At 41.1% G+C, this 20,358-nt stretch overlaps 4 protein-coding genes across 7 annotated transcripts; all 4 read left to right on the top strand.

Annotated features, from left to right (window-relative positions):
- The first annotated feature begins 409 nt into the window (after window positions 1-409).
- On the top strand, window positions 410-20,136 carry LOC115753667 (acyl carrier protein 1, chloroplastic-like). The gene is made up of 5 exons (XM_030692376.2): window positions 410-422; window positions 17,261-17,361; window positions 19,107-19,208; window positions 19,540-19,662; window positions 19,850-20,136. The coding sequence occupies exons 2-5, from the start codon at window positions 17,305-17,307 to the stop codon at window positions 19,970-19,972; spliced, it is 405 nt and encodes a 134-aa protein (XP_030548236.1). The 5' UTR covers window positions 410-422; window positions 17,261-17,304; the 3' UTR covers window positions 19,973-20,136.
- Window positions 434-5,151, top strand: LOC115753664 (sodium/hydrogen exchanger 2-like). Of its 3 annotated transcripts, none has more exons than XM_030692370.2 (15): window positions 434-832; window positions 1,282-1,492; window positions 1,600-1,718; window positions 2,051-2,148; window positions 2,411-2,470; window positions 2,585-2,631; window positions 2,722-2,916; window positions 3,016-3,062; window positions 3,171-3,237; window positions 3,356-3,456; window positions 3,543-3,644; window positions 3,766-3,904; window positions 3,998-4,060; window positions 4,174-4,254; window positions 4,464-5,151. In XM_030692370.2, exons 2-15 carry the CDS (start codon window positions 1,322-1,324, stop codon window positions 4,782-4,784), a joined length of 1,611 nt encoding a protein of 536 aa, XP_030548230.2. In that variant the 5' UTR covers window positions 434-832; window positions 1,282-1,321; the 3' UTR covers window positions 4,785-5,151. The 3 variants fall into 3 exon arrangements, with proteins under 3 accessions (XP_030548230.2, XP_030548227.2, XP_048130078.1); XM_030692367.2 differs by having other exon boundaries at window positions 1,138-1,492; XM_048274121.1 differs by having other exon boundaries at window positions 435-832; window positions 1,114-1,492.
- LOC125314784 (glycine-rich cell wall structural protein 1.0-like) lies at window positions 9,009-9,686 on the top strand. Its single transcript, XM_048277906.1, has one exon. The coding sequence runs from the start codon at window positions 9,009-9,011 to the stop codon at window positions 9,684-9,686; it is 678 nt and encodes a 225-aa protein (XP_048133863.1).
- Window positions 11,535-16,300, top strand: LOC115753666 (vesicle-associated protein 2-2-like). 2 transcript variants are annotated; one of them, XM_030692374.2, is made up of 9 exons: window positions 11,535-11,619; window positions 12,092-12,156; window positions 12,702-12,772; window positions 12,970-13,051; window positions 13,396-13,511; window positions 13,594-13,776; window positions 14,082-14,162; window positions 15,766-15,843; window positions 15,987-16,300. In XM_030692374.2, exons 2-9 carry the CDS (start codon window positions 12,108-12,110, stop codon window positions 16,095-16,097), a joined length of 771 nt encoding a protein of 256 aa, XP_030548234.1. In that variant the 5' UTR covers window positions 11,535-11,619; window positions 12,092-12,107; the 3' UTR covers window positions 16,098-16,300. The 2 variants fall into 2 exon arrangements, with proteins under 2 accessions (XP_030548234.1, XP_048130085.1); XM_048274128.1 differs by lacking the exon at window positions 11,535-11,619 and adding an exon at window positions 11,672-11,787.
- Window positions 20,137-20,358: the final 222 nt, after the last annotated feature.

Below are 20,358 nucleotides of genomic sequence, written 5' to 3'. Positions count from 1 at the left end.
ATAAAGGAAAATTTTTCATTAGGAGGCCCGTTTTTGGAAGTTCCATGGAAATGGCAACAACCTTGAGAAATCAGCAAATTTATTATGGCATGCCCTTTCCATGATTCCATTTCACCATTATTGACTGGCCATCACCGACCCAAAAATCACTCCCGGGCCGTCTTCCAATGAGCAAACATGGCGTGATTTGCTTGAAAACTGAAAGGTCCTCTCTCCTCCATTTGTTTCTATCTCCATCACTGCCCATGGCCGGATTCTCTTTAACTCGTTCGAACTGTACCACGACCAAGACCGTTCCATTTTTTATTACCGTCTTTGTCGTGACCAAGAAATGCTTCCCCCTTTGATTGGAGTGGAGATTTTTGTACACAGAGACGACAACATTCTGCACAGGTGGGAACCACCTCTCTCTCTCTCTCTCTCTCTCTCTCTCCATCCATTATCTTCCAAGAAAGGAGAAACCCACCATTTTTAGCCTGCACCCAATGCTAGAATATCATCGATCTCGAATCTTTGATGCGTAATCAGCGGTCGGTCACTTTTTTCCCTTCTACAGATTTTGAGTTGTTCACGTGTTTGCCGATTTGTAAGACGCAAAACCCCGTTCCTCCATTGCTTTTGGCGGCTTCTTACAGTTGGCATCTCTTATTGGGCTTTCTCGGTTAAACCCTGAAGAATCCCCTCCCTCTCTTTCTCCAGATCTTCTCTCTGGATTCATCAAGCTCAGCTTAATTCAACAACAAGACTATACTTGGATTGCCGAACGTGTTTCGTTTATGCTTGTGAATGTGCAGAATCGAAGTTCGTCCATGGGTCAGTGATACTCTGCTAGGTTGGTGTTTCTTTTTCGAGCTTTAATTTGTGCTTGGTGTGTTGTTAGCAAATTTGATGCATAGTAACTGGAGATTGGTTTATAAGTTGTGAACTCAAATGTTCTTTCGTTGTTTTGCTTTGCTTTCGTTTGCTTTCGGACAATAACTCTCTTTTTTACTAAGTTAAAGTTCTGTGCTTTTTTTGTGGTCCCCCATTAGAGAAGGTTGGAGCTTTTGAGGACTTACTTTCTTCTAATATTCCATTAGTTTTCCCAGTTCTCAAACAGTAACCTCTGTGTAGCGTATAATTCCGTTCACATTGCAGATATTTTTGTAGACTGAGGAAATTCGAGCTGGGTGTTCATGAATCCCCAAATTTTGGAACAAAGTTTCAAGATTGGAAGGCACCTTAGAACATTTTGGCTTTGTGCAAGAGATACACAGTGAATTGGGTGTCTGTCGATTCCAGGGATTTTGTTTTGCGAGCTTGATCTGCTGCTGCTGCAACCATGGCGATCGATCCCGGCTCCATCTTTAGCAAATTGGGAGCATTCACATCCGACCACGAATCAGTTGTGTCGATGAACCTCTTTGTTGCGCTCCTTTGTGCTTGTATAGTGATTGGTCACCTGTTGGAGGAAACTCGATGGATGAACGAGTCAATCACGGCCCTTGCGATTGTAAGATTATGCAATGGGGTTTCTGAATTTGAATTTTACAATGTTGTGAGGGTTGAGTTGGGGCTTATCGTGGGCTCAATTTTGATTAAGTTTATTTTCTATTGCAGGGTCTTTGCACTGGAGTTGTTATTCTGCTTACTACTCGAGGAAAGAGTTCCCGTCTATTGGTATTCAGTGAAGATCTTTTCTTTATCTATCTTCTTCCACCCATCATATTTAATGCCGGGTAAGTTTGATCTTCTGCTGCATCCTGTTTTTATTTGTCTATTAATGCCGTTTCTATCATAAAGATTTAACATATTCTTTTTGTGATCTACTTTTGGAATACTTGGTTTTATTTAGTAAGAGTCGCCATCTAATAACTTATAGATCTTTCATTGTGTCACCCAAAAGTTCACTTTGTCAAACTGGGTTGCAACTTACAATCACATTATGTGCACCCACACAAACATGGAGCTTAATGAGAATCAAAAGGGGAAGCATTAACTTTCTAGTGGATGTGCTTATATAAAGACATGGTCATGCATGATTATGAGCTTCCTTGCCTTCCTCTACCAGGTTCCAGGTGAAGAAGAAGCAGTTTTTCCGCAATTTTATGACAATCATACTCTTCGGTGCAGTTGGAACTCTGATATCCTTTGGCATCATTTCCTTAGGTATGCTTAATACCTTATTCAACTAAAATCTTCCGAAGTGTTTCTCATCCGCCCAGGTCCTGCTCTAGATTCACGATTGCTTTTTTTTTTGGTTACTTGATTACTTCATTCTCCTCTTTTTGCATGCTATGTGATCTGACGGTTGACATGTTCCAGTGTGCTGGTTTCTTCTTTTTTTACTCTTCCCTCTCTTTTCCAAAGATCTTGATTCATCTGTTAATGTATCTTACAGTCTAATCATGTTTGCTATCTTTTGTCCTAGGTGCCAAATACGTTTTTGAGGGATTGAACTTACGTCAACTGGATATAGGAGATTATCTTGGTAATTTGAAACTACCTTTATCTTCTCAGTAACCTAACATCTCATTTTTTTTTCCTTCTGAAGCCGTTTCTCATTATTTTCTTTGTTTCCCTTGACTTGCTCTATTGATTGCAGCAATTGGAGCAATATTCTCTGCTACAGATTCTGTGTGTACCTTGCAGGTAAGATAGCCTTTGAAACCATTACCTTTTCCAATAATTTTCCAAAGGATTGCCATCTCTGGACACTGTTTATTTAACTTAATGCTGCAGGTCCTTAATCAGGATGAAACTCCCCTGTTATATAGTCTCGTGTTCGGAGAAGGCGTTGTAAACGATGCTACGTCAGTGGTTCTTTTCAATGCAATTCAAAGTTTTGATCTTTCCCACATCGACTCAAGCATCGCATTGAAGTTTGTTGGCAACTTTTTGTACTTATTTATCCTGAGTACGTTGCTGGGAGTTTTGGTGAGATTCGCTCTCCTCTCTCATGTGCACTGACCCTTTTGAGAGGATAATAATAATAACCATAACATTATCCTCTGCAACATGTACTGTCCCCTGCAGACTGGATTGCTTAGTGCTTATATCATCAGAAAGCTCTACTTTGGCAGGTATGCAATAGCCACATAAGTATATGCTCTTGCTACAAACAACTTGTATGGGAAATAGAAGCCACAGCCATTATTCCTCCTCATATACTTTGTTGTCTTTCAAAACAGGCACTCGACTGACCGGGAAGTTGCTCTCATGATTCTCATGGCATATATGTCGTATATGCTGGCTGAAGTATGATTTTCTTTAGTTATCTCTCCTCTGATTATTTTCTGTTGTTCTTCCTAACAAAAGACTAGAAGCTTGTCAAACACTCTTATGATGGTGTAAAAATCTAAATTTATCTGTGCAGCTCTTTTACTTAAGTGGCATCCTCACCGTATTCTTTTGCGGAATCGTCATGTCACACTACACATGGCATAATGTCACTGAAAGTTCAAGGGTGACCACCAAGTACGTCGATCATTTCTCCTTTCGTTCAGTTGAAATGGTTTGCATTCATTTCTACAAAACTAATTGCTCTTTGGCAAATAACACAGGCACGCTTTTGCAACTTTGTCATTTGTTGCTGAGGTTTTTATATTCCTTTATGTTGGCATGGATGCCTTGGACATCGAGAGATGGAGCATTGTCAGCAATAGGTTAGTTATGCAAATGTACCTGGCATTCATACCCCACACACGTTCTGCTGAGAATGAAAATGCAGTAAATAGCACTTCATCTGTACTGAACACGTTTCTTTCCTTCATCGTTTGCTTTCAGTCCCAAAAAATCAGTCCAGTTTAGCTCCATATTGTTGGGACTGGTTCTGATCGGAAGAGCAGCCTTTGTTTTCCCCCTGTCAATTTTATCCAACTTGACTAAGAAAAATACTCATGAGAAACTTAAGTTCAAGCAACAGGTGATTTCTCTCTCTCTCTACATGCACATACACTTCTAGTTAATTAATCAGAATATTTCAGTAGAATGTGTTTCTTAATAAGAACCTATGCAGCTTGTAATATGGTGGGCTGGTCTTATGCGCGGTGCTGTGTCCATGGCTCTTGCTTACAATAAGGTAAAGAGCAGACAAAATCACTACATGGAACTTCATTCAGTCAGTTTGATCTGGCAGATTGTTTTATTATTCATGAACATGATTTTGCCAACCCCTTATGCATGTTGATGCAGTTCGCTCTGTTCGAGACAAAAGATAGGAAGAATGCGTTTATGATCACCAGTACTATCACGGTCGTTCTATTCAGCACGGTGGTAAGTCACTGCCTCATATGTGTTAAGGAGATGCGAAAGAGTTGCATACTGCTTTACTCCACTTCAACCCAGCCGGTCAATTAGATTGGCATAGAGCAAGCCTGGAAATTATTGTGCTATGCTTAGTTTTTTTGACAGGTTACCACGCTTCCTCATTTGTTAATAGCTGAGTGTCCTATTTTCTGATGTTACTGATTTGATTCGAGCAGGTTTTTGGGCTGATGACCAAACCTCTTATCCGGCTCTTGCTTCCTTCGCCCAAGCACTTAGTCCGCATGGCTTCCTCCGAGCCAACTAGCCCCAAATCCTTCATTGTGCCGCTCCTCGACAATGGCCAGGGCACAGAGAGTAACCAGAGCAACCAAAACGTCCCCCGGCCGTCGAGCTTACGCATGCTTCTGACGACCCCTACTAACACTGTACACTACTACTGGCGGAAGTTCGACGATGCCTTCATGCGACCTGTGTTCGGAGGGCGAGGTTTCGTGCCCTTTGTCCCCGGATCACCGACAGATCGCAGTAATCATTAATGGCTGTAAGGCCAGATTGATGGAACAGCTTGTTTCTGATGTAAATCGGGTCGGCAAGCCGGAGATTTTAAGCGCCTAACTCAGAATTGTGATCTCGGAGGGGGTTCCCTGAAAATTTTGTGTCTGATATGGTGGTGAAGTGAGTGAGTACTTTGTAGTTCAAGCATTTGTAGCTATATGCTTGTGAAAACCTTGTGAGAAGGTTTCATGCATACTTATATATACTGTTACTGGTTTCTGCCTGTAAATTTTCTGGTTCGAGGGCCATTCTAGTCATAACGAAGTTTCATAAACAAATGTCCCTGAATTGTTATTATTTATGTTTTCTTTATTATTAACAAAAATTAACGTAGTATCGTTATTATTATCTTTTTAAATTTCTAGAACGGTTGCAATAACTTTCCTCCTTTAAATAAATTTGAAATAGATAATAGCAAGAAAGGGTTTGTGCATGGGTACCTTGTCCTGATAAATTAATCATTAAATAGAATTATAGGACCTCAAAGCTCCTGTTTGTAGGTGTGAGCAAAAGGAACCGCTCGGATCGGGAACTAGCGGACCGGACTGAATCGATTGGTTCTCAGTGATTTTCTGAGGGCACTGGTTCGGTTTCCAGTTTCAATATTTTGGAATCGGTGATTTTCAGTTCGGTTCCCATTACATGTGTACGGACCACACCCAGATATTTTTTAATGCCCAACCCCATCACGATCTCATCCTCAGCTTCCCGCTTGCTTTCACAATGTTGGCTACATGCTTTTTCTTAAAAAGAGAAAAAAGGAACATTTCACCTTCCATTGGCCCACCCGAGAATAAGACCGAATCGGTTGGTCCGGTTCTCAGACAAGGTGGGCCGGTTTTCAGATCCAGAAATGGGAAACCGGCTCCTCTAGTCCAATTCACGGTTTTGGATGAAATTTGAACCACCCGAAAACCAATCACTCCTAACTATTAACAACTTTGCGAAAGTTGTTAGATTTTCGCCAAATGCCTCGAAAAAGGCAAAAGACCCTATCTCACAACAATAGGAACTATGGTAAAGTCATACCAAACACATGGTAACTTTGAGAAGCCAAATAATTCGACTCTTTGTTCGGTCTAGATGCGTTATTCTAGATATAGCAAACAAGATGTGGAAATTACATTATACTAAATGACATCTTTTATCTTATTTTTTGTAATTCAAAAGCATGATTGGCGTAGAGACTCAACTACCCAAAGGTCAATAGAGCATTATGTAAGTCTCATGAATCGATCAAATCTAAACATTTGACCGGTATAGGTGTCCAAGACGCATGCCGATTTGCACGCATTTGTTGGGTTTCAAACAAATTTCTAGACTGGAAATCTCTTGCTGCCCCAACCAACCACACTAACGCTCGGGGTGTAGTAGCATGCTTTTCCTTGAGCATAAGTGACCCCTAGAAAAGAGTGGTCGAGCATTTGTACTTGGTAGAACGTTGAGCGCGTTATGTTTGCCAATGCGACTTGCAACCAATCTATTTTTGAGTGCTTTAATGAACATTAACCTTACATTCATTTCATTACATTCATTTCATTTTTGTTAGATGCATTGGTGATTATTTTATACAAGAGGACAAACATTTTTCTCATTTCGAGAGAGATTTCGTTTTAGGTAAACTAAAGCATTAAGCTAGCAATAGGTTTCCGCATGGATAGCCTCAAAATTCCCCGACTTATTATACGGTGGTCAATTCAATTCTCAACCTTTCAATTATGTCAATTCAATCATAAACATTTTGATGATTTGTCAATTTAGTTCATCTAACTAGAAATCACCGACATGAATGTCGGCCAGCGCCGGCATCCATAATCGTTTGAAAATTTTAAATTTTTTAAAATTTCTAAAGTTTGTTATTTTTTTATTTTTCTTTAATTGTTTTCCCTTTTCATTTTGTAAGTGGCCAGTCTATCACTTGAGATCGACAACCAACGAAAAGAAAAGACAAAAAATAAAAAAGATGAAAATGATAAAATAAAAATAAAATAAAATTTTGATAATGTCATCCACGTCATACCATGTATACTGGCTAGCTTCTAAGTCAACATTTTCTTATCAAAGGTTCAAAATTACATCGACACAATTGAAAGGTTTAGAATTTTAAGACTTTTTGATCAATTTTCCCAATTTTCCCATGTCACTTGATTGCCCAGATTTGTGGCCATGCCCTAATCCTCCGACACGTAATATCCCTACCTAAACGACTCAGGTCATAAAGAATAACGTCTCGGGCACGTTATCGACCCATTTGTTTTTTTTATCTTTAATTACGCATGTGGAAACAATTTACTCCCATATAACACAATAAACAGAGATAGTAAACCAAGATACACAACCATGGTTCAACAACAAAAGATTTCATTCAATTAGCATATATTCTTTAACCCTACAGAGCAATATATACACAACTTCATACTTCGAAGCAGCTTCCTAAGACTAACAAAAAGATAGGTGAGTCAAGGCAAGATTAAAGTCATATCTACTCCAAAAGAGAGGCTACGTCACCCTCAACGTCTACCACTGCGAGTCCTCCAAAAAGCCACTTCTCCTACAACTACTCAACAAAGAAAGTCGGGCAGTGTCACCAGGTTGCAATCCAAGTTTAAATCGGGTCCACTACCTCTCCGTCGGGCATATCGACATCCATTAAATCCCAAGCATGGAATCTAGGGGCCGTAATTGGTAGCCCTTCGAATCTCGAGATCGGGCCGTAGAAAAAGTCGCCTTGACGCACATGCCAGGCTACGAAGCGGTGGGGCACCAAGTACCCCAACCCCTCCTCTACCTACAATGTTGTCACGTGATGTTCCCAAACCCGGTCCGAACCCGGAAATGGATGGTATTCGATATCGAATGATTAGTAAATAGGAATTCCGAACCTGACCGGGTGTTGCTCCATAACCTCGGTCCCGAAAATGAGTCAACAACAATAGGGTGAGAAATAAATCTCGATAAGTCAACTCCTAAGTCCGGCTAGAGCGTTGATTCGCTCAAGGTGACCTACACAAGTAGCAACAATCGATAACATATCACTAGCGAGGGGCCCGAGCCACGCTCTAGCTATAACAGGAAAGGGCACAACCTAGCAATATATCACAATCACATGCAAGCTTAGTACGCCTTGGATCATATGTAATGCAACACTCGACTTGACTTAATAGTCACGACAATCAAGGCAAACAACCGAACACCCAAACAACTTGCATATACAGAAAACTACACGTGTTCCGGTTATTAATGGCAACTTGGCCCGGCACACTACACGGTTAGTGCATGCACACTAGATAGTTGATGCTCTTCCGACGGGATCTAGCATCGTTCTATTCCTTTGACAACGGCAAGCGCTAGGCTAGTGTGATTCCGATCGACACGGCACAACGTAGCAGGCAATCCCGTAAGGAGCGTCGTTCTGTCACAAGATGCACGATCAACCCGACGACACCGATTGTTGTGCATTTGACAAGTAGTGTAACTCCAGTCAATAAGGAACTAGCTAGTTAGGAAAGTCATCATATAACCACACAAGCATACCGTATAACCAACCAATTCTTATATTTGGCGTTTAGTCATATGCTCACACGGTCATGCTTAAAGACTCGGCTCAATGCCATTTTTATGCTCGAATATGCAATTTGATCCACACATGGTCAAATTAATACACAATTTATCCACCAAACTCAGTATCTGATATGAAGTGATCCATTCTCGCTATATATATATATAACACACCCACACACATACACCTTAATGCACACAACGGTCCACTAATAATCACCCGATAGCCACTCAATAATAATAATTAATTATCATAATTACGATTAACTAGCCCGACTGTAATTTATTAATTCAATTATAGTTAATTAAGCCCATTTTAATTAATCGGTTCGACAATTCAAAGTCCACTCGGCTCCAACTAATTAATCCGCTCGTGATCAGTCAAACACAGTCAGTCAAATAAACATAGTCTACTATCAACTAACCATAGTCTATTTAAGCTAATCAAGGCTAACTTAATTAATTGTGATTATTTAAACTAATTAGGATTAATAATCTAATCTGACCACAATTATCTAATTAATTCAAATTTAACACCAACTAAACTATCCCTAAACGCACTTAACCTTCTAACCGAAGGTTAGGGGTTAGCTCACAATTTGATGATGTTTGGCGACAACTCGGGCGCGTCGACGACGACCACGACAATGACGGGGTTTGCAAGCGTTGGACGAAGCTCGCGACGACACGGCACGAGATCTCAGCGGCGTCGAGGCTCACGGGAAGGCGGCGGCACGAATCGGGTTCGGGTCCACGGCGGCCGATGGGGTTCGTGGGTCGGCTCGGCTCGACCAGGCGGGCAGTGGGCTTCGGGCTCGAGTCTAGGGGTAGAGGGCTCGGGTCGGCATCGCGGCGGGGCTCGGGTGGATGGCGACCTCGGCTGGCGGTGCGACAAAGGGCCGCGGGCGCGGCTGGGCAGCGGCGTCGGGGCTAGGGTCGGAGGCCGGAGACGGTGGGAAGGCGTCACGAACGGCTGGGGCCTTGGGTTTGGGTCTCGGGTGGCCTGGGCGTCGGGGCCGAGAAGGGTCTCGGCTGGGCAAGGGTGCGGGATCGGCGATGGGGCGAGTCCGGGTCACCCGCTGAGGTGGTCTGGCGGTGGCAGAGGTCGTGGCTGGTGGCGACGGGGTGAGATGGGAGGTGGAGATGGGGGCTGTCGTCGGGCGGAGCAGAGGGCAGAGGTGGAGGGGGCTGGTCGCGGGTCGTGGGGTGCGGCGCCGTCGTCGCGCCGCGCCGCGAGGTGGACGGAGTGGTGGTGGCTGCTGTCGTCGGGGTGGTGGCGCAAGGTGGCTCTTGTGGGTGGGGGCGGGCGACGGCCGAGAGAGTGAGGTGGAGCCGCGGGGTTCTGGGCTCGCGGGCGAAGTCCGGAAGCGCGACGAGCGACGGGCGGCTGGCTGGCGGGACGGTGCGGCGGTGACTGGTGGTGGCGGGGCAAAACCAGAAGACCAGGAAGAAGAAGGAAAGAAAGAAGAAGGGGGGGAGTCGTGCGGGTCAACAGGGAAGGGAGGAGGGGAGAGAGAGAGAGCTGATGGGATGGGGGGACGGCTGAAAGGATGTTAGTGGGGGCCACAAAAAAAAAAAGTTCAAATCTAGTTATTCACTATTTTGTCTTTTAGTATATAATATTTAGGGCGTTTTGGTAATTTCGCTATCCCGGATAAATTAAACTACCAACACTAAACTGAAGGTCTCGCAACTAGGGTTCGGTCAATGCTAGGCTCAAGTACAAAGGTTTCAATACTATGATTCGACGACTTGACTTTTTCTAACCAACATCTCAAAACAATCTAACTATTATCTCTTGAATCTTCAAAAATTCAAATTTATTTTTTACGCTAGAATTCATGATTTTTCTTATAGACGTCAAAATTTCGAGACGTCACGGGGAGGGAGAGTCTTAAATGGTTTAAAATGAGGTGGGGATAGTTTTCTTTCAACTAAATTAGTTTCTTTGAACACGTTGAGCACACTACATATACTTACTTACGTGCCCAATCCAAGATGGATTTGGATGATCTCTAATTGGAGAATGTTAATATAAATTTCATAGATGGGGGATACATGCACCATAAAAGTTAGGAAGATTTGTCAAGTAACATAAAAGTAATTAGAATTTAACAATGCATGGTATTTTGATGCTCTCTTTCTATATTTTGAGTGTTTTTTTGGATATCTCTAAAGTAAAGTCGACGCCAAATTTAAAAGTTCGAGACTTTTTATTGACGATACAGATGTGGATTGACATCTCACCCTTTGGGCCCAAATTTTCCTACGACCGTTCTCCATCCCAACCTACAAGGAAATTACTATTTACTCCGAAGGAAAATAATCTTTCACTTTGTCCAAATTATGGGACGAAATTCTTGCCATTACATTCTTTCGTCCACAATGAATATTTCCTTTTCAAATCTAACCCTTATATTTATATGTCTATCTACTTTCTCTATCTACAAGTATGACGAGTAGGGATATGCAATCGGATCGAATCACCCAAAAAACAAGCACGAGAATCAATTCCCGTTGGCATCGGTTCCATATTTTTGGGACCAATTGGAACAAGTCCGGCTCATGGTTCCTAGTGAATGCCCATCCGAGAATCGGACCGGACCGATTATGGAACATGTTTCACGATTTAAAAAGTCAAAATCCTAATGTGTTTTTTTTCCTGAAATCTAACCTCAGCAACAACACTCCTCCGCTTTTCCTTTTAGGGATTGTCGCTTTTGGCGGATAGTGATTTTCATTATTTATATATTACTTTGAATCATTTCATTTCTACCCATGTTATTTTGCTATGAAAAATGAAATCATGAAAATGAACAAAATAAAAATAGGTTTTTGGGTAGATTAGGATGAGTTTCAAAACAGGTTTTAAGGTAAATAAAGTTAGGTTTTAGGAATCGATTATAACATGATAGATCCTGGGAATCGATTATAGGTCTGGAATATATCCATTTTGGAATTGATTATTTTTGATGACGTGGCTATATATATAAAAAGGACTAATATGTCAAAAAGTGAGACTTTTTAGTGGCCGATTTTCGAGGAATCAGGCTGGAGGAGGGCAACTTCTCAAAGACAAAATTTTTAAAAATTGCGTAATATATAAATAGCGGGCGCAACCGCCACTCTGCAAACCCAACCGGACACCACCACCACCACCCTCCCTCCTCCTCCTCCTCCCCCCATTATCGTAACTTCGCTGTCACCTCTCTCTCTCTCTCTCTCTCTCTCTCGCTCGATCGCTCCCCACGCGTAATTGTAAGTGTTCTTCCCCCTGTTTTTTTTTTGGCGCTTCCTCATCAGATTTGGAACGTAATTCAGAGAGCTTGCGATCGGGGAGCATCGCATCGTCATCGTCGGTCTCGAATTTTTCTTGGAATGTGAATAGTTATCACGACTCTTGCATTTTTTGAGTCGGCAATGCAGGTCTGGGAACGGATCGATGTGGTGATCTATGTTTTTTTTTTTTTCGGTGGTTAAATCCTGAATCGCTCTCGGATCGTATGGATAGTTAGTGTGCTGAATTATGCTTCGTCCGAGTGTGAATCATCTAAGTTTTGCCTGTCTAGTGTTGGGTGATGGTGTGCAATTTTGTGTTTGGTGAAATGACAGATGTGCTTGAGACTGCTCGTACTTGAAATTGAGCTTTTGGTGTTACTTTTCTAACTGCAAAGCTTTTTGCTTAATTGTTGTTACCCTGCTATGCGACGCGCTGGTTCGTCTGGATCAGTGGTGTGGTCTTCATCATGGCTGAAGAGCTCTTGGAGATCCGGCCTCAAGAACTCAAGTTCGTCTGTGAGTATATAGTGCTGTGCGTTTGGTGTATTTTCATTTGGACTTGGATTCAATTTGCTTTGCTTGCCTCCTCTTAATGGGCAGTAACCAAAGTTGATAATATCAGTTGGTTCTACGATAATTTGCTTGAGAATTCGTGGTTCAACTTCATAAATCACGGCTAGAAGGAATGTCTTAACGCATGAGCTTCAGGGGCATGTGTGAAATAGTGACTAGTCGACCTGTTTTCAAATTCTTTTTCTCGTGTTGTTTTCGATTATTTGGTCAGGTTCTTTTCTCTTGCATTGTTTCTATCCTCACACCACAGATTCTTAAAATGCCTTGTGAGTGATTATCTTTCTGGAGACAAAGTGGGCGAACAGTCATTGCAATCAAATGACTGTGACAATGATTAGTATAGGAAGCACATATACTGTGATTTCATTATTGCATTATATCTTCGAAGAAAACGTGCAAAGATACAGTTCATCATGTAATGTTGTCATGACATGGCCGCTTTCTCGTTTGGTTTTTTAATCTAAAGCCTCTTCTCCGTGTTTATGCAGTTGAGGTGAGGAAACAAAGCTCATGCTCGATTCAACTGGGAAATAAGACTGATCAGTATGTTGCTTTCAAGGTGAGGATTGTTTTGAACCTTTTCTTTCAACATGACCCTGCTTTACTTCTTTTAGGTTATGGCAGTAGAACTTTTCCTTTCAATCTTGTATTCTCCTGATGTAAATTAATTTCCAGAGTAGGATATCTGCACATTAAGAACTCTCTGTTATGGAGATATATTATGAACTCTGTACTTTGATATACAAAACCTTCCAGGTTAAGACTACATCTCCGAAGAAATACTGTGTGCGACCAAATATAGGCATCATCAAGCCAAATGGAGCATCTGATTTCACAGGTGTGCCATCAAGTCTTAGGGACATCATATTTACATATTTATTAAAGCTGCTCACTTACTTGTGAGCGGGGGACACACCCACAGTACTTGAATCAGCTGGATGATGCTTCTGCAATTTCTTTGCCATGATGTGCCAAGTAGAATGTATTGTTCCTGGGATATGAACTGCTTAAGGTAGAGTCAGTTGCATTGCTGCAAGGGTCATCTTTGAATAAGATTTTGAGGGCATACCGTAGCCTAAATGCATTGAGATAGTGGAAAACCATGCTAGGCTTCCGAAGCTATGTGCTGATACTTCTTAAGAATTGGAGCAGACTTTTCATCCTATCTTCTGTTTGATGCAGTTACCATGCAAGCACCGCAGGTAGCTCCACCTGTCCTGCAGTGTAGAGACAAGTTTCTAATACAGGGCACTATTGTCCCTTTTGGGACAAGTGAAGAGGACATTACCGTTGACATGGTAGGTTTTGCTGCTAAGCCTGCTATATGTTCCCTGATCTTTCAGGTTCAGTAACTTGAGTAATTTTCTTTCTAATTTTCAGTTTGATAAAGAAAGTGGTAAATACATTGAGGAGAGGAAGATAAAAGTAGTCCTCGCCAGTCCTGTGGAATCGCCATCATTGCTGCCAGTTAGTGGAGAGTGGAAGCAAGATTCATTATCCGAGACTACCATCCCAAAGTATGTCTCACCTGCTGGAGTTGAAAATGTATCATCTCCTCTCAGGGTATGACGACCAGAAAATACCAATGTGTCACTTTATTTGCTAGCTGGATTTAGACGGCATAGTATCTGATATATATAGTGGGGCTTCAACATTGCCTTGACTGGGGTCAATGTCATTTATAGCTGAATTGAATCAAGTTACTGCATATCATCTTCAGAAAGACAACTAAATGCAATTGTATGAAATAGGTCTTTTCTCATCTGACCGTATTTGAGTATGTTTCTAAGTCTCCTGAAATATGGAAATTATAGGATATAAATTCTGCTCTCACTCTTATAATCTGGGGGGTTGTCTTTTGATGCCAGGATCCTGGTGGGTTGGATGTGTCAGAGGATTTTAAGGAGTTACAATCAAAACTCAGCTTGGTGGATTCAAAGTTAAAAGAGGTTAGTTTTCTTCCCCTGCACGATGTGAACATGGGTCAACTTTCGCCTGTGAGATCATTGGGAGGACGGTTTCACTTCCACTACACAAGCTACCCCTCTGTACCCATTTTATACAGATGAGAAGAGGAGACAGAAGAGAGGAAGATTTCAAAATATCATTGCTTAACAGAAATAAGCTGGTGTTTCTTCTGAATTCTGGAGTGCGATGCTGGATTGCTAAGAGGCTATTTGCTTATATTTACATACAATTATGGATGGCTATGAATAAAATCAACTAATTCAGAAAAATATTGACATACTTTATTATCTGGAAGGCAGAAAAAAATTTATTTTCCATAATCGGAAAATTAAGTCCGTCTCTCATTTATTTTACATTAAGAGAGCAAAATAACTCATACCTCTTCTATGTAGGTACTAGGGAAAATTTCACTTTATCCCCCTAACCCATTACCCTCTAACATGTTAACCCTAAACTTTCAATTCTTTCACTTTACCTTCCCAAACTCTCACATTTTTACTCATTAAACCCCAAACTTTTAAGCCTTTCAATTTACTTTTCTGAATTTCACTCTCTTACACTTTGAGCCCTAAACTTTAAATGCTTATACTTTGCTCCCCTGACCTTACAAATTATTTCATTTGTTTCACTGGTTTTCACTGTCAAGTTCATCTGCGAAAATGTGTAGCATGCGTATTTTTTTTTTAGCTGCAATACCTACATTTCAGACACTCAAAAACTTGTCCTACTTTGGGAGACAATTATGTGTGAGAAACAAGTTTCTCTTGGTGGCATTGAACAGATATGTACATATGATGCAGTAGTGGAGCATATTTTGGAGTAAATCTTATAAAACTTCATTAGAGGCAGCCCAGTGCAATAATTGTTTTTTCAGTAGTGAAGACAACAATGACCATATGCATAGTCTGTTGTGCATCTTAAGCAAACAGCTTTCAGTGCCCTCTGTTGCGAGTTTGTGCTTTCCATTTCTCTTTGATGTTGTTCATTTTTCTATTTCACCACTTTTTTTGAGTTTTTAAAGAAGATTATAGCAAAACTTTGCAGGCTGTAGTGGAGCATAATGTAGGATATTGTTAATCTATTATTTAAATCTTACAGGATCTCATTTGAGGCCCAGAGAAATAACTGTTTTCTAGGTAATGAAGACCACAACGACCATATGCATAGTCTGTCATGCATCTTAAAGTAAACAGTTTCCTGTGCCTTTTGCTTCAAGTTTGTGCTTGCCATTTCTCTTCAAATTTGGTTTTCTAGCTACCTCTCCTTCCTTTTTGTGTTTTTAAAGAAGATAATAGCAATTTTGCAGGCATCAGTGGAGCTTAAAGTAAAATATAATCCCTCTATTTGGATGTAAATTTTGTAGAACTTCATTAGAGGCCCAGAGAAATAACTGTTTTTTAGTAGTGAAGACAATTATGACCATATGCATAGTTGTCATGCAATTTAGAGCAAACAGCTTTCCGTGCCTCTTGTTGCATGTTTGTGCTTTCCCTTCTCTTCAATGTTGCTTCTCTTTCTACCTCTCCTCTTCTTTTGAGTCTTCAAAGACGATAATATAGCAAAAGACACACCAAAACTTTGCAGGCTGAACTTACAATCAGTAGATTAACAGAGGAGAGAAGTTTGCGGAATCGGGAGAGGGATGCACTTAAGCGTGAAGTGGTGAGTAATGTGAACTTTCATTTTTTTCCCCATCATGCATCATGCCAATCTTGCTCCATCTCCAAGATATGCTGCAGCAAGGGTGCAGACATCCTTCTAACATATGGATAGTTAAAGGTGAAGATTATTGCTTTGTTCAACAGGAGATGTTGAGGAAGACAGGTGGTAGAGCAATTCAAGTGGGATTTCCTTTCCTGTATGTTTGTATGGTCGCTCTTGTCGCCTTTGCAGTTGGGTACATAGTCCAGCCATAAGCTGAGAAGTTTTTGGTGGGCTTTAGGAGGTTTGTGTATTTCTAGGGTTCAGCATTGGATTGGCTTATTTTTCTTTTTCTTTTTGTTTTCTGCAATTTCATGTATAAACTTGGAATGCTTTGGTGTTTCAGCTGGAGATGATGTCCTCTCAAAAATGTATATTCCTGATTTGACTTTACTTTTAGTTGGAAATATCTTAAGTTCCCAAAATAGAAATCCCAAAAAAGTCTTGACTGTTATTATTATCGCCATTATCACTATTGCATGATGTACGGCAAAAGTTTTGATGGTACAATCATAAACGTCAATGACTACAGCGATCCCCGTAACAACTTTTGCGGAACACATTTATCATGGTAGTCACAGCACAACTACTTCTAAGAGGAGGGTTGACAAAGGGGTGTGCTTCGGCATAGCACTCTACAGCCACAACGATTCTTCCGGATGAACTTATGATCCGGCTATTTGATGTTCATATCTCTATAAGCCAAACCACCCTTTCGCTCAACTTAGAGTTCTAATTCTGCCCTCATCTACATATTACGTTGATGCTGTAGCTACAGAGAGAAAAATGCAAACTTGGCTAAATAAAAAGGAAGGAAGAACCTAGCTAGCCATTTCCATTCGGAAGTGGCACTTGCCAAAATCTCTTGATTGTCTCCCACAATGCAACGAACCAACTTACATCTTCTCTCAATTTTTTTCTTCTAAATCTTGAATAACGTATCTTTCAAGAATAATAAAATGCTCATTTAAAATGTTTTCTTTTTAGAAAAGAATTTGCATAGTGGTAAAAAGAAAGAAAAAAAGAATATTGTTTTGCTATCAAATTTAGAGTCAAATATTTTTGTTATTTATATGTACTGACGTTTCTTGATGAAGAACCATCCAAAGTTACAAGAGCAGAGGGGAAAACGGGAAATTGGAGGGCCTTATCCGATCACGGGGACAGGATGAGACGAATAGCCAAACAGCCCCCTCGACAGTTTCGATACAAACGAGGCCGCTTTCCACTTGCACACGATTCTCACTCGGCTGCAACTACAAACAAACCAACAGAGTCCTACACGCTCTCGCTCGCTCCCACTCCCCCCACTTATATATACATCGTCTCTCCCTCTCGCATTTTTCGCGTTCTCCCTCTGCGATATCTCAGATCTCTCTCTCGCTCTCGTTTCGTTCAGCTTCTGTTGGATCGGAGCACGGAATGGCCTCCTTCACCGGAACAACGGCTCGCGTTTCGTGCGCTTTGAAGCAGGGGCAGGTACGAAGATGGGTGTCGGTCGATTCGAGATTTGCTTGGTTTGTGCCTTCTTTATGATGGGGTTTGGTGCTTTTACATGATCAGCGAGTGTGGGTTCCGCGTGATTGGCTCGTTTGATGCTTGACTTGCTGGGGTTGATGGGTATTTTTCTTTGAGATTTCTCAAGGCATATATATAATTATCAGCTTGACATTAGCTTCTCCCAAACTAGTATGCATGTGCTTATGGTTCGGTGCTGGAGGTTTTTTTATTGGTTGTGTTAAATGTCGCGTTTTTCTCATGGATTGATGGAGAAATGGTGTTTCGTTCAACTTGACGTGGAAATAGAGAAGAAATTGTTCGCCTTTCAATGTGTGTAGAGCCTGATTTAGGAATTCCGCTCGATGCGGGATGCTAGTTCAGAATGCTTTATCTTGGAAGATATGCGTGAGGATTGATCAAATACATTGAATTTTTTGGCTACATTAAGGATTTGATAGGGCTGGTTGGGAGATGACTGCATGCTTTGGCGGTTTTGGAAAAACAGTCATGTTTGTGGCAGTAGTCTGGGTAGATAGAGGAATGGGTGAACTGCGTAAGCATCACTAGAGCATGCGTTTGTAGCTACATCGGAAAGCTACAGCACTGCCAAATGAGCTTTCCAATTATCTAGATTGATCAAATGAGCTGTCTGAGATTAATAACGAGTTCAGGCAGGCGATACTTGGTATTGGCTTCCTGCTGCTTTGTGGCTGCACCGCTCATGATTCTAATCATTTCGTCTTGCAAGCTGTACATTTGGGGCTTCAACTTGAGCACCCTTTCTGGTGATTAATCTGGTTGGATCTTTTTCGATGTGTTGTTAACTTGCTCTCAGGTAGCAGCTTTTGCATATGTATCCATTTTTTTGAACTTACTTTTAGTTTGTTTTTGCTGTCTCATTGCTGTGGTTATTGGTAACGGTAAATTGTAGCATGTCCATTAGCTTCTGAAGCTTCTTGAGGTTTGATGTTGGTCTAATGATTGTTAGTAATCTGCTCGTCTGAAAACGCAGTAAATTTACTGGGGCAAATTCATGTTGCCCCCCAAGGTTTTAGAGTTGTTGCAGATTGGCCTGTGATGGTTCACTTTTTGCAATTTGCCCTTGAATTTTAGAAGTAGATTGCAATGTGTCCCCTGGGTTGACTTCGATCAAATTATGCTTGGAGCTCCGACCACGTGATTGATTACGGAGTAAAATTCGTCATATAAGCACATACATATAAAAAAGTACAAGAGCAATTAAAAAAATATTTGCATGTGAGAGCATGTGACTAAAGTTCCAGCAAGATTTTGACTGGATCATTGCCAAATGGACATCAGTATATATTTTCAAAATGCCATTTTGGGTGTGTGTGTACATATATATATGCCTTCCATAACTAGTCACATGTGGTCAGATTTGTAAGAAAATTTTGCTAGGAAGCAACGCTTGAGGACACATTGCCTCCAATTTCGAAAAGTCAGGGGACAAATTGCAACATTTGAAACATCAGGGGTGACTTGCCACTATCCCAAAAACTCAAGGAAAAAATGTTTTTCTCCCAAATTTATTGTGTGATTTAGGATATAGATTGGTTGACCTGGTTGAAGTTCTGCACTTTGAATGAGATAAAAAATTGGAAACCTTATGAAACATTTGGCATTGTACTTTATCCTGACTTGTATAAAACCATCAACTTGCGTAGCACTATATGATAGTTCTTACATTTTGACATTTTTAACAGGTACCTAGCTCCAAGATATCTAATGTCAGGTCTGTTTCCCTCCCTATTGGTGGCAGAAGTTTTCCTTCTCTTAAAGCTCGCCGCTTCCAGGTTTTCTGTGCGGTATGTATCACTATGTCATGTCAACTATAACAAAACTAAAGCATAGCAAAGCGACTACGAATGCGAATGCTTATATATCTGAAGTCTGGGTCATTTTTTTTTGTCACACGGGGAACAATCTTGCTGTATGATTGTAATTAAGTCATTCGAAACATGCTCCTTCTGGGGAAAGTGGATGCACAGAATATTATATATGCAATGTTCCAACTTACCATTGTGCTTGCTTGTGGGAGAATACTTGATTGGTTATTGCCAATATTCTAACCACTCAGTGTGAAGCCTGTAAGTAGGTTTTGAGAACTTGCAACTAATCAACTTGAGATATGGGCAGGCTAAACCAGAGACAGTGAATAAAGTGTGCCAAATAGTAAGGAAGCAGCTAGCTTTACCAGATGATGCTACTGTGACTGGAGACTCAAAATTTGCTAACCTGGGAGCTGATTCTCTGGACACTGTAAGCTATTCATCCACTAGTCTTTTTCCTTTTATGCATTCATTCTGAAGCGGTGCAGGACGGTACTTCTGCAATGTCGATGTCGTTTTTTCCTTGTTTCTTTTATCCGATTCCGACGTTTACCCGCTTGCTCCTTCGTTCAATGAAATGGGATTTGTGATGAGACGACTGCTCTTCCTCATTTTAGGTGGAGATTGTGATGGGACTTGAGGAGGAATTTGGGATTAGCGTGGAGGAAGAAAGTGCTCAGAGTATCACTACTGTCCAGGAAGCTGCGGACATGATCGAAAAGCTAATTGGGAAGAAGTGAGGAAGATGGACTTCTTTGTCAGCTTTTCATAATTTATGCATATCTCGCTGCCTATTGATCGTGTAACTCCGGATTTAGTTTTTGATGTAGTACTTGCACCTTATTTCAAGAGCCATTGTGCCCCTATTCTATTAGAATAATGACAGAAACTCCCAATTGCTCCATTTTCTTTGGCCTCGCATTGATTCTCTCTCTCAGATTTTAGCATGAGCAGATTTCCATGCCCCCCTCTGGAGCTGGCAATTTGCAATTACAGAAGTGCCTTAATCACAATGTCGAGGGTTTTCCACCAGATAATCAGTGATGCCGCGGAATAAATAATTAATTTTTGAATTCCTGTGAATTAATGAACTATGGTTGCGTCTAACTAGTTTCGTGTTCTCGGG

This window comes from Rhodamnia argentea, chromosome 1, assembly GCF_020921035.1.
Source record: "Rhodamnia argentea isolate NSW1041297 chromosome 1, ASM2092103v1, whole genome shotgun sequence".
In the NCBI taxonomy this organism is placed as follows: domain Eukaryota; kingdom Viridiplantae; phylum Streptophyta; class Magnoliopsida; order Myrtales; family Myrtaceae; genus Rhodamnia; species Rhodamnia argentea.
Note: the sequence above shows the minus strand (reverse complement) of the source record. Positions and strands in the feature narration are given on the sequence as shown.

What these genes read in the sequence shown, in the direction of transcription:
- LOC115753664 (XM_030692370.2), top strand. Translation starts at nt 1,322, where the DNA reads ATGGCGATCGATCCCGGCTCCATCTTTAGCAAATTGGGAGCATTCACA. An exon ending in TGTCGTATATGCTGGCTGAA is followed by an intron (nt 3,238 to 3,355) that starts GTATGATTTTCT and finishes TTATCTGTGCAG; the next exon opens with CTCTTTTACTTAAGTGGCAT. An exon ending in AGTTCAAGGGTGACCACCAA is followed by an intron (nt 3,457 to 3,542) that starts GTACGTCGATCA and finishes CAAATAACACAG; the next exon opens with GCACGCTTTTGCAACTTTGT.
- LOC125314784 (XM_048277906.1), top strand. Translation starts at nt 9,009, where the DNA reads ATGACGGGGTTTGCAAGCGTTGGACGAAGCTCGCGACGACACGGCACG.
- LOC115753666 (XM_030692374.2), top strand. Translation starts at nt 12,108, where the DNA reads ATGGCTGAAGAGCTCTTGGAGATCCGGCCTCAAGAACTCAAGTTCGTC. An exon ending in TCAAGAACTCAAGTTCGTCT is followed by an intron (nt 12,157 to 12,701) that starts GTGAGTATATAG and finishes GTGTTTATGCAG; the next exon opens with TTGAGGTGAGGAAACAAAGC. An exon ending in ATCAGTATGTTGCTTTCAAG is followed by an intron (nt 12,773 to 12,969) that starts GTGAGGATTGTT and finishes AAAACCTTCCAG; the next exon opens with GTTAAGACTACATCTCCGAA.
- LOC115753667 (XM_030692376.2), top strand. Translation starts at nt 17,305, where the DNA reads ATGGCCTCCTTCACCGGAACAACGGCTCGCGTTTCGTGCGCTTTGAAG. An exon ending in GCTTCCAGGTTTTCTGTGCG is followed by an intron (nt 19,209 to 19,539) that starts GTATGTATCACT and finishes AGATATGGGCAG; the next exon opens with GCTAAACCAGAGACAGTGAA. An exon ending in GAGCTGATTCTCTGGACACT is followed by an intron (nt 19,663 to 19,849) that starts GTAAGCTATTCA and finishes TCCTCATTTTAG; the next exon opens with GTGGAGATTGTGATGGGACT.